We start from the raw sequence: 12,662 nt of genomic DNA, 5'->3' as shown, positions 1-12,662 counted from the left end.
CTGGTTGGTTTTAAGGACTTTTCAAAACCTACTGGACTAAGTGTGACATTTTACTTCAGGGACTGAATTTCACAGCTGCCTACTATGCAATTTCACTACATAATTTTCTTAAACTCAAGTATATAAATTAAAGCTCCCATCCCATCACCACCCCTACCCCCACCCCCAGCTTTAAAAAAAATGTGATCAGAAACCAGGTTCCTGATTTCATTGTTTTGCTCCATACAGTGCCTCATCTTGCCTCTCATGGAGCAGAGGGGCTTTCTAATTTTTTTTTCTTTTTTGGCCACACCACATAGCATGCGGGATCTTAGTTCCCTGACCAGGGATCGAACCTGTGCCCCCTGCAGTGGAAGCGCAGTCTTAACCACTGGACCGCCAGGGACGTCCCAGAGGGGCTTTCTAAATGACCCAGATAATGTCGAGATTCTCAGCCATGTTTTCTGCTCAATACTAGACTTCTCATTATTTTCATCTAAAAGACAACAGTTTAACCCTGAGTTTTGTAAACCTCCTGGGTACTTCTTCTAAGCAATAAAAGAGTATTCCTACATTCCTAAGTGTTAACAATGGAACAGATCAAAGATACAGGTAATTAGCAATTGATGTGACAGAATGTTTCATTCATAGAGTCGTGGTTCTTGCTAAAATAATGAGTGGAAGGGTTAAGCCTAACTGTCTGGTCGTTGGACGTTGTAGTCATATTTGTAATGACTATTAGTATTTTGCCAGAATGTTTCTGTCTTCTAGTTATTAAAAGAAGCAACGGAATCAAGACACAAATATGAACAAATGAAACAACAAGAAGTACAACTAAAACAGCAGGTAACTTGACGGCAGGGGTAGTAGAATTTGTAAGAAAAAAATCTATGGTTCATTTGATACATACCTTGAATCTCCTCTAAGATGATTTTGCTTGTTCCCAGCAGACCTGAGAGTAGATCACACGTCCCTCTTGGAGTTTTCATCTTCATTTAGGGTGACCACCTCATCCTGATTTGCCTAGGACTTTCCTGGTTTTAGCACTCGGTCCCAGGAATCAGGCAGAAGGGACAGTTTGTCCCGCTATGTGCAGGTCCTCCTTCCAGTATCACACGTATTTCCTCCCTTTCTCTGTCTGTTCCCATGTGTGTCAGCTAATTTCCTACTAAAGAAAAACTGATAAATCTTCAGATTTTAGTTCTTTTTTGTGAGGTTGAACCATATGAAATTGCTGATACTTATTTGACCTACAAAATGGCGTTTTCATATAGTGTAACGTAAAATCTTTAAAATTTTGTGCTATGAGCCTGTAACCTATTTTAAAAACTACCTATTGATCATGCATTTCCACTCCCAGGTAGAGTATGGAGGTGGTGGCCACCTTAATGCGGGCCCCCAACTTTCCTTCCTCCCTCCCTCCCTTCTTCCCCTGTACAATATTGTTCACTATAGCCATCATGCTGTACATGAGATCCCTGGAACTTATTCATCTTCTGATTGAAAGTTTGTACCCTTTGACCAACATCTTCCCCTTTCTCCCCGCCCTCCACCTCTGGCAACCACCATTCTACTCTGTTTCTTTGAGTTTGGCTTTTTTAGATTCTACAGGTAAGTGATTATCATACGGTATTTAGTATTTGTCTTTCTGTGTCTCACTTATTTCACTTAGCATAATGCCCTCAAAGCCCATCCACTGTGTCACAAATTGTAAGATTTTCTTCTTTCTTATGGCTGAATAATATTCCATTGTGTATATACACCACATTTTCTTTATCCAGTTATATGTTGATGGACACTTAGGTTTCTTCCATACCTTGGCTATTGTGAATAATGCTGCAATGAACATGGGAGTGCTGATATCTCTTTGAGATCCTGTTTTCATTTCTTTTGGATATATACCCAGAAGTGGAATTTCTGAATCATATGGTGGTTCTATTTTTAATTTTTTGAGGAGTCTTTATACTGTTTTCCATAGTGGCTGCAGCAGTTTACAATTCCACTGACAGTGCACAAGGTTCCCTTTTCTCCACACCCTCTCCAGCATTTGTTAACAGGTGTGAGGTGATATCTTACTGTGGTTTTGATTTGTATTTCCTTGATGACTAGTGATGCTGAGCACCTTTTCATGTACTTGTTGGCCATTTGTATGTCTTTGGAAAAATGTCTATTCAAGCTGGTTTTTAAATTAAGATTTTAAAATTTTTTTTAATTTATTTTTTGCTATTGAGTTGTATGAGTTCTTTATATATTTTGGATATTAACCCTTTATCAGATATATATGGTTTGTAGATATTTTCTCCCATTCCGTAGACTGCCTTTTCATTCTGTTGATTGTTTTTTGTGCAGAAGCTTTTTAGTTTGATGTAGTCCCACGTGTTGATTTTTGCTTTTGTTGCTTGTGCTTTTGTTGTCATATCCAAAAATTAATTGCCAAGACCACTGTCAAGGATCTTTTTAACCTATGTTTTCTTCTAGGAGTTTTACAGTTTCATATCTCCTGTTTAAGTCCTTAACCTATTTCAAGTTAATTTTTGTGACTGGTACAAGATAGCAGTCCAGTTTCATTCCTCTGCATGTGGTTATCCAGTTTTCCCAACACCTTTTATTGAAGATACTTTCCTTTCCCCATTGAGTATTCTTGGCTCAAATACTTGAGCCAAGAATATTATTGTCAAATATTGTCAAATATTATTGACCATATTTGTCAAATATTATTGACCATATTTGTGTGGGTTTATTTTTGTTTTGTTTTGTTTCAAATTTATTTATTTATTTTTTGGCTGTGTTGGGTCTTCGTTGCTGTGCACAGGCTTTCTCTAGTTGGGGTGAGCAGGGGCTACTCTTGATTGTGTTGTGCAGGCCTCTCATCGCGGTGGCTTCTCTTGTTGCAGAGCATGGGCTCTAGGCGTGCGGGCTTCAGTAGTTGTGGCACACGGGCTTAGTTGCTCCGCAGTATGTGGGATCTTCCCGGACCAGGGCTTAAACCCATGTCCCCTGCCTTGGCAGGCAGATTCTTAAGCACTGCGCCACCAGGGAAGTCCCTGTGTGGGTTTTTTTGGGGGGCTCTCAGTTCTGACCCCGTTGGTCTGTGTCTCTGCTTTTAATGCCCATAGTATATTGTTTTGGTTACTATAGCTTTGTAATGAAGCTTGAAATCAGGGAGTGTAATACCTCTAGCTTTGTTTTCTCAAGATTGCTTTGGCTATTTTGTTCTGTTTGTTTCTGTGGTTCCATACACATTCTAGGGTTATTTGTTCTATTTCTATGGCAAATGCCATTGGAGTTTTGATAGGGCTTTGGCTAGTGTGGACATTGTTAACAATATTTACTCTTCTGATCCATGAACACAGGGTACCTTTCCACTTATTTTTGTCTTCAATTTCTTTCATCAATGTCTTACAGTTTTCAGTGTATAGATTTTTCATTTCGTTGGTTAAATGTATTCCTAAGTATTTTTTTAATGCTATAGAAAATAGGATTATTTTATTTATTTCTGTTTATTCCTTTTTCAGATATTTTGTTGTTAGTGTATAGAAACATAACTGATTTCTGTATGTTGATTTTGTATCCCGAAACCTTACTGAATTTATTCTACCAGTTTTTTTGTGGAGTCTTCAGGATTTTCTATATATAAGATCATGTCATCAGCAAACAGACAGTTTTGCTTATTCCTTTCTGCTTTGGATGCTGTTTATTTCTTGTTTAATTGCTCAGGCTAGGAATTTCACTATTGTGTTGAATAGAAGTGGTGAGAGTGGGCATCCTGTCTTGTTCCTGATCTTAGAGGGAAAGCTTTCAGCCTTCAACTGACTTGAGTGTGATGTTAGCTGTGGCTCTGTCATATATGGCCTTTATTATATTAAGTATGTTCCTTCCTTGTACCCAGTTTGTTGAGCGTTTTTTTGTTTGTTTTGTTTTGTTTCGTCTTGGCTGCACTACGCGGCTTGTAGGATCTTAGTTCCCTGACCAGGGATTGAATCCGTGCCCTTGGCAGTGAAAGCGCAGATTCCTAACCACTGGACCACCAGGGATTCCCTGTTAAGCATTTTTATCATGAATTTATGTTGTATTTTACCACATGCATTTTCTGCATCTATTAGATCATACGATTTTTGTCTTTCATGCTATTGTATTAACGTGGTGTGTCACATTTATTGATTTGCCTATGTTGAACCATCCTTGTAGTTTTCTTATCTGGCCTGTACTGTCTTATCTGGCTTTGGTATCAGGGCAATGCTGGCCTTGTAGAATGAGTTCAGGAGTATTCCCTTCTCTTCACTTTTTGGGAAGAGTTTGATAAGAATTGGTGTTTGTTCTTCTTTCAGTGTTTGGTAGAATTCACCCATGAAGCTGTCTAGGCCTAGGCTTTTCTTCGTTGCCTCCCTGCTTTTCAGTCCAGACCCCTTAGGTTTGTTCTAATGCAGTCTTTCTCTGTGGTGCCTTGTATGGAGTAAGGGTAGCAGATGCCTCCCCACTCAAAGAAGAGGTACAGGAAGGACTTCCCATGTCTTCACAGACAGGTGAAATTAGGCATTTGTACCTACAATTCACCCTTTCTCAGAAAAGTAGATTACATTTTGATGAAAAAATGTATTACTCATTTTGAAAGTTTATTATGTAACACGTTTTTTAAATGTAAGGACTCTAGATTAGTTCTAAAATGCAGACTGGCCTGAATCTGTATGAACACATTTCTTGAGTGCTGTTTGTCTTTGGGTGCGTTTTACAGCATGGTGACACTCGTTTCCTATAAAGCTAGCCTAACTTAGAGTGAAAACTGAAGAAGTCTTTTGAACTTCCCACCATAAGTTATTGTGCTAGAATGCTTCTAGGAAACTTTGAACCCCTTACTAGCCCTATAAATTCAGTTGTCCACATAAATGGAGAAGAGAATCAATGTGGAAAACGTATAAAAAGTCTATAGATAGCTTTGGAAGATGGACTTTAATGCAGGGCCCCAGAGGGCCCTTCTACCGAGTTCACAGGCAGCTCCAGTTCTGTTGTACTGTTAGCAGTGCAGCTTCTCTTGTCTGTGATCTGTGTCGCCCTGAGTCATGTTATCTGATCGTTAATTTGTTTCCTTTGCTGCCGCCTCTTCCTTTTCCTGCTCCCCAAATGTGCTGTTCTTCCCAAGAGTCCATCTCATTCTCTGCTCTTGCCCACCATGTCCGTTTCCAGGCTTTGTTGATGACCTTAGTCTTATTGGTGTGTTTTGACCAATTTTGTAATCTAGGCCCTTAAGTCCAAGATGGTAGTTGCCACTTACTCATTGCCCAGAGGGGGCCAGCGTTGAACTCTGACGGGACAGTCCACCTGGATGTTCTGTCTTTGATAAAAACAGACCATGCTAAGACTGCCATAACTTCTAATCTCCCTCAGGTGCTGGAACTGCTCCACCAGTCTGCCCGAGCCTCACCGCTGTTCCGACCCCAGGCCAGCGGCCCTGGCGGCTCTGTCACCATGTGCCCCTCTATGGACTGCTCTGCTTGGAAATGCTCTGCGCTATTCTCTTCACCCTGAAATTTCTGTTGGTCCCGGCCTTCAGCCTCCCCCTCCTGGGGGCGTGCTTTGGCTGTCTTATGGTGGCTTCGCCTGGCCTGTTGCCATTGGTAGCGTCGCTTTTGGTCCGCGTCTCCTTCCCACACAGCGGAGCTGGCCTCCCGTCTTTCCACCGGCTGCTCCGCTCCCTCCCAGGGCATCTCCCCTCCCGCCCTGGTCTTGGTTTCTCTTTATGCTCCGCACACAGCACTGCTGAAGGTGGACAGGCATCGCTGACGCTGTTTCTTGGCCGCTGGTGATCTTTTCTTCTCCGCTTTCTTTATATGTGCTGTGTGATCTTGAGCAAAGCACTTTATTCCTCCAGGCCTGTTTCCTCATCCTGAAATAATGCAGTTACATTAGGTGGGCTCTCAGGGTTCCCACCTTGTCTGAAATGAAATAATTCAGCCTGCCCTTGAGACCTAGCTTGGGCCTCAGCCACAAGGAGCTTCCCTAACTATTCTGTTCTGACCCCTACCGCGCCTCCCCCCACCCCTGGCTTCTGTTAATTCCTGTCCTGGGGGAGAAGGTGACTCTGTGTTCTAAATTCTGCTTGCCTTATCGGTTAGTGCCTTATTTTCCCAGCTAGAATAAAAATTCCTTAAGGGTGGGAGTTAAAAGAAAAATTGCTGTTTCTACTTCTTTCAGCTTTTTTCTCTTAACTATACTCCCACTGAATTCTTTCTCCCCTAACCACACCAATCCTTTGGCTTCTGTTTCATTTTCCTGCCTACATTAAGAAAAGAGATATCCCTGATTTCAAGCTAGGAACTGTGCAGGTGGTATTCTAAGAGAATGATCTTTTTCCAAGGACAATTTTTCAAATATAAGGAGAGGAGGTAGTTCATAAAGGATTAATTGTATGAAATTTATAGCTATTCCACATACTTCAGTTTTTATTATAATTGGCGGAATGGAGCTAATATTTGTACATTTTAAACAGTTTCATCTAAAGATGGTGAGGTTAACATAACTTCCTAAGTTTCATTGCATTCCAGTGGGTTCTTAGAACTGCAGCCATTGATGTCTGGGGTCGAGGATTGGGTGTGCATTTGTTCTTATTTCTGTCGCTTATAACAGGTAACGTTTAACCATATTATGTTCTTTTTGAAAGTGTTTGGGATTTTAAATCATTTACCTAGAACTCTGAATTTTTTATACTTGTTTTCTGTAGCTTTCTCTTTATATGGATAAGTTTGAAGAATTCCAGACTACCATGGCAAAAAGTAATGAACTGTTTACAACCTTCCGGCAGGAAATGGAAAAGGTATTTGCCTATTTTTAGTGGAGTATTGCCTAAAGGGGAATTTATATAAGAAGCTATTTTAAGCATGATTGCTACTTGGATGAGTTCATGTTTTTACTGTACTGTCTTCATTTCATCTCTTCTGATCCTCCAGTGGCATCATGTTTAGTCACTTTGCCCTCAGTAGTACCCCATGTAGCTAGTGATCTCTAGGCCCTCACAGTTGTCTTTATTAAAGTTAACTCCTCTATTAAATACAATTTGTTGCTAGCCGTAAAGGTGTCTTTACTTGCTTCAGGTGATACCTCCCAGCCCCACCCCACACCCTTTTCACAAAGCTCGATGTCCTTGGAGATCAAATTATTTAAAGACAACCACGCCCAGAACAGTAACTACGTATTTTGGTTGGTCGATACAGATCAGTGTTTCTACCTTTTTAGCTTTTTTTTTCCTTCTTCTTCTTCGTTTATACTCCCACTGAATTCTTTCTCCCTCAAGCAAACCAATTTTTTGGCGTCTGGTTCTTTTTCCTGCCTGTGATAAGGAAGGCGGTATCCTCGATATTAAACTGAGAACTAGTATGCGCACGGTCAGGGGGTGGGGCGGGCTGTAGAGATAAGGGAACCTTGAATTTAAATTTGCAATTGTGTTGATTCGCAGATGACAAAGAAAATTAAAAAACTGGAAAAAGAAACGATAATATGGCGGACCAAATGGGAAAACAATAACAAAGCACTTCTGCAAATGGCTGAAGAGGTGAGGTGGTTTCCCGCGGGCTCATGATGTTCAGGTAGCTGACAGGGCAGGGGGACGTGCCTTGTGACACTGCCGTCCTAGCCGAGGGCTCTGGCCAGAGCTGCTGAGTGGGATCTGTCCCGGCAGGAGTCGCAGCTAGAGTCCCAGGTGACGTGGGCTTTCCCACCGCTCAGCCGGCGTTTGATTGACTGGGTCTGGGGCTGAGGGTCGGGGAATCTGCCTTCCGACCAGGTGCCCACCTGGCCAGCACAGGCCACTGACTCGGGTGCCTCTCTCTCCACCTCGACTTACTCTTTCTGAAAAGGTAGCATAGTACTTTTTGCCAGTCTTACGAAGCTGAGATGTACTGTTTGCAAACACTAAATATCACACCTTAAATCCTGTTCTCATCTGAGGATTGGTAAAAACAAGAGAAATCTAGGTGGAAATAAGATGAGTCCTCCTCTTTTTTAAGCAGGCCCTTCATTTTTTATCCGCTAGTCTTTGGTGGTGAGTATCTTCAATTTCCTTAGTAATTCATCAATACAAAATGCTTTTAAAAGTGGGCTTTGGTCTTTTTTTTTTTTTTTTTTTTTTTTTTGCGGTACGCGGGCCTCTCACTGTTGTGGCCTCTCCCGCTCTGGAGCACAGGCTCCGGGCGCGCAGGGTCAGCGGCCATGGCTCACGGGCCCAGCCGCTCTGCGGCGTGTGGGATCTTCCCGGACCGGGGCACGAACCCGTGTTCCCTGCATCGGCAGGCGGACTCTCAACCACTGCGCCACCAGGGAAGCCCAGCTTTGGTTCTTTTTAAGAAACATGACGGGGAATTTCATTTTGTCACCCCAGAACCACGTTAATTGGTGTCTGTAGCTATGTGTGCAGAAGGCAGGTGGCGGGACGTTGGGAGGTGTTGAAGAAACTGAACATGTTCAAGAGGTGACCCAACAAGTGGCTCAAAAGACTTAAATTTGTTGTATCCGGTAACCTAACTTGTATTCAGTTGGGTTACATAAATCCTGCTTTTTCCTCTTTGCAGAAAACTGTGCGAGATAAAGAGTACAAGGCCTTTCACATAAAACTGGAACGGCTGGAGAAGCTGTGCCGGGCCCTGCAGACGGAGAGGAACGAGCTCAGTGAGAAGGTCGAGGTGCTGAAGGAACAGGTCTCGGGGAGGGCGGCGGGCGGGGGCCCAGCGCCGCCCAGGGCCCAGCCCTGCGCTGCCCCGGCTTCTGCCGAGGAGCCCAGCGCCGCCTGGCAAAGCACTGCCCGTGTCAGCCCGGAGGCCGAGTCCCTGGGTGCCGGGCCCAGCATCGAGTCAGTTGACTGAGATCAAGTATGATCACTGTATCGAGAGCTCTATTTTGTGTATAACTTTCTCTGTTAGTAGTAACTTGGTTTTGTGGTGAAAATTTTCTTACTTTTTCTACCATATCTGTATTTTCTTAGAACTACTGGACTTATGTGGTACAGGAGGCTGCTTGGCAGGTTTGAATAGTTTTACTCTCTACATTTTCCTCAGCTGTGTTGCACAGCTCTTGCATCTGCCTCTTTCCCCTTCATCGGAATGCATGTGCTCATTGCCTTTCTCCCTCTCCCCTGCTGCTTGCACAGAATTGTCCGAATTAAAATGTCACTCACCAGGGCTGACCATTACAAGGGAACTTTGTTCTGATAACGGTTCACCACCCCCACCCCCGCCCCACGGCTTGTGGGATCTTCGTTCCCTGACGAGGGATTGAACCAGTCCTAACCACTGGACCGCCAGGGAAGTCCCTGATAATGGTTCCTGATGTGAAAACAATACTCGTTTAAACATCCTGCCCCTCCCGCAATTAATATTACTCAAAGAAAAATATCAAGGTGATTAGATATTTGTCTAATAGCCCATTTTAAATGCCAAGTAAAAATAAAACTCTAGGCTTGGGTCAGAAACAAGCATAGCATATTTGATTCAAATTAGCTTTTTGATATTTTTATTACTTGACAAATTGAGGTGGCTGCAAGCCTAGACTTGGTTTTGGCAGAATATGTACATAAAGGTGTAACTTTTAAACAAAGTAGTATATACAGGCAAATCCTTGGAGAGACAGGGCTAACGTTTATGTGATTAAAAACAGTCCCACCACTGTTTTCAGGATAGAAGCAGTATCTGAATTTGGACCACCTGGATGCCCGCTGTGTGGGGAGCCTGGTGGTTGGTTTGCGTGCGCATCCTCCACTTCCCACGGAGGGCTGCCACTGACAGTCCTTTGTCAGTCAGTGTAAGGCGATGAGGATAAAACCATGTGTAGCTTTCCTTAAGCGGAAGTCCCTCCACTACCTTCTGGCTGCTTGAAAGTTGGTGTCCAACTGTTCCGACAGTCCAAACAGCACCGTTCTCCAGGGTTTTTTAAAGGGAATTTTAATTATGATCATGCTAACTGAATGAAACTGATTCCATTTCTAAAACAAAGACTGGAACCAGCATTAACTTTGAGGAAACTTGGCAGAGAGTAGCCAGGATCTATTTATTACTTATGCTTTCAGTCTGTTTCTGCCCCTTTTCTTAGTGTTTTTTTGGGGTTTTTTTTTAGTAAAAACCAGTATTATCAAGGTGTCTACACTTGGAATGGGGGACTTCGGAAATGCAGCACATCACTTTTGGATTTGCTCTCTAACTTCCTTTGTTCTTCACAGTGTCACATGTGGTCGAGTTTATACACATCATTAGCCAGGCTGCACTGATGAGAGTTTTTGACTTTGTCCCTGGTATAATTTGCATTGAAATACTTTATGAAATAAAAAGGCTCTATTAGAACTGATGTTAGCACATTCCACTGAGCAAAACTATCAAACTGACACTTCTTATATTGCTTACTGGACCGAATAAACTCCCTTCTGTCCAGTTAAAAGGGTTTTTCTCTTTGTTAAAGTTTTATTTGTCCTGTCACGTTCATGGTCTAAACTGGGTTGAAGAATTGAAAACTGTCCAATAGATAGGCAACAGCGCCTGGAGTGGCGGATTATATCTAAGCTTCCGCCATCAGTCATGTTAATCAAAGGGCCAGACAGTGAAGGAAAAGAAACCCACAAAGTTGGTTATCTAATTACTGTGCAAATGAGTCGGAAGCAAAAACAAACACATCCTCCTCCAGCAGCCTTTTATAGATACCCCCCTTCGGTTACTAAATGAAATATTGGACTCATTTCCCTGAGAGGAAATGCAGGTATACATCAGAAATACACTCTACTGTAAAATTGGTACTAATGATCCCATTTCACAAGCGCTCTGCTGGATGTACAGCTCTTACCATCTTAAGCCATTTGTGTAGCCCGCCACGTTTCTTTGTGGTGCTTGTCCTGTGTGGAAGATTGTAACGGACCTGTTGTGTGTTTTCAAGGGCTTTGTAAAGCGACATGATTTACAGTACTTGGCCTGCTGCTTTTGGCTTACTGTGTATTTTTAGCTAGATGCTCTCATGGTGTTTAAAGGACATGGATTCTCTCTGGGGTGCATTTGGTATCCTTTCAGAATCTCTCCTTCCATTACCCTGTGAATAAATACAAACGGGACCCTCTGAGAAGGACACGCTCCTAAAGCAATCACCTCGCCAGCCCAGTGTTGTGGCTTTGTAGCACACCCTGTTTCTACCACATTCTAGAACACTGTAATGCTACTAAGGCTGGCCCAGGAAAGATGGAAATGTCAAATTTGCTTCAACTGCATTTGCTGCACCATCATGGAATCTTGATGTATATTATTTATAGTGGCAGGAGACTCCAAGGAGTAGAGAAAACTTGGGTCTTGGCTAATGGACCATTTCATCCTCAGACTTGTAGGAGTACGTTTCTTGGTCTTGAGACCAGTATTTTTTAGTTATGTATGCAACTGCCTTTACTACACCTGGTTGTCAATTCAATTCTCAGGTGTTGCAGAAAAATCTACCTCTTTCAGACTGTAGATGGAAATAACTGTGAAAAAATGATGCAGATATCTTCTAGTTTGTGCTAAACACACTGCTTTATTTTTACAGCCCACGTCTTTCATGAGGATACGAATTGTTAAGAGGCAGTCTTGTTTTGCTTTTCAAAGACATTTTGTAGAGATTTTTCACTAATGTGAATCTGATTTTATCTACTCAATTCTGTATAGATTAAGTAAATATGTATGATAAACTTAACAGCTTCTGTGTATTCTTTTGTTGCCCATGTGACCTTAATGCCGATCAAGTGCAAAGACAGTTGTAGATACTGTTCCTTGTGCCTTAAAAAATAGTTTCATTATTGTATGATTCAAGAAAGAAGATGGGGCACCAGCCACTCAGATTGGGTGACAGAAGACGAGTTTTATGCAGCCAGACCCTTTTTTTAACCTCTAAAATAGAGAACTAGGAAGACTCTACAGTGTAGTTGCTGTCAGAGCTTCAGAAATCTACAAGGACTGGATTTCTTCAGTTTGGGTGCTCTTAGCACATTCCAGGGTGTACCTATCTCAACAGCAGGAGAGTAGGTATGTACACAGGGGCACATAGGAAAAGACCTTATTTGATGGTGAACAAAAAGTATTTAAGCACATATAGTCAAATATACGAAGGAGTTGGCAAACTTTTCCTGTAAGTCAGGTAAGTCAGCAAGTAAGTATTTTAGGATTGCTGTGGTTGTTTCTTCCTAAACAACAAACAACCTTTAAAAATCAATGTAGAGAATTCCCTGGCTGGCCAGTGGTTAGGACTCTACGCTTTCACTGCCTGGAGCCCAGGTTCAATCACTGGTCAGGGAATGTGCAGTGCGACTGACTGACTGACTCACTAAAATGCTTAAAAAATATTTCTTTAAAAAAAATCAATGCGAAAACCATCCCTAGCTGGCAGGCCTCACAGAAGAGGTTGAGGGCCAAGCTGCAGGCCAGTCTGTCCCCTTTGCTCACCTGCCACACAAGCTTTTCTTTCTTGGGGAGAAATCTCGTGTTTGTTTAAAGCTGCCCAAGTTAAGGCAGAAATAGCATATGGGTCAAATGACATTAAGTTTTAGGTAGTTCTAGATTCACCAATCAAGCACAAAATACAGACACCTAACTTCTCCCCACGTCTGCATAGGATACCATCGCGTACCTTGGAAAGAAATTCAGGTAGTTCTCAGCATGTATACCCTGACAGCCTCCTCATGAAGGGACATACATAGA

General features: G+C 42.4%; 1 protein-coding gene across 4 annotated transcripts in view; it reads left to right on the top strand.

The window, feature by feature from the left end:
- The window catches only part of TXLNG (taxilin gamma), a 52,743-nt gene extending 41,082 nt beyond the window's left edge, over positions 1 to 11,661 (top strand). The window contains exons 7-12 of one of the 4 annotated variants that reach the window (XM_067723486.1): positions 751 to 825; positions 6,695 to 6,787; positions 7,427 to 7,522; positions 8,538 to 8,648; positions 8,948 to 8,986; positions 11,515 to 11,661. In XM_067723486.1, coding sequence (XP_067579587.1) covers positions 751 to 825; positions 6,695 to 6,787; positions 7,427 to 7,522; positions 8,538 to 8,648; positions 8,948 to 8,986; positions 11,515 to 11,598 — 498 coding nt within the window. In that variant the 3' untranslated portion in view covers positions 11,599 to 11,661. Of the gene's footprint in view, positions 1 to 750; positions 826 to 6,694; positions 6,788 to 7,426; positions 7,523 to 8,537 lie in introns of all 4 variants that reach the window. The other 3 variants (XM_067723485.1, XM_067723484.1, XM_067723483.1) reach the window with 3 other exon arrangements.
- The last annotated feature ends 1,001 nt before the right edge of the window (positions 11,662 to 12,662 follow it).

The sequence above is a fragment of the Pseudorca crassidens genome, chromosome X, assembly GCF_039906515.1.
Source record: "Pseudorca crassidens isolate mPseCra1 chromosome X, mPseCra1.hap1, whole genome shotgun sequence".
Lineage (NCBI taxonomy): Eukaryota > Metazoa > Chordata > Mammalia > Artiodactyla > Delphinidae > Pseudorca > Pseudorca crassidens.
Note: the sequence above shows the minus strand (reverse complement) of the source record. Positions and strands in the feature narration are given on the sequence as shown.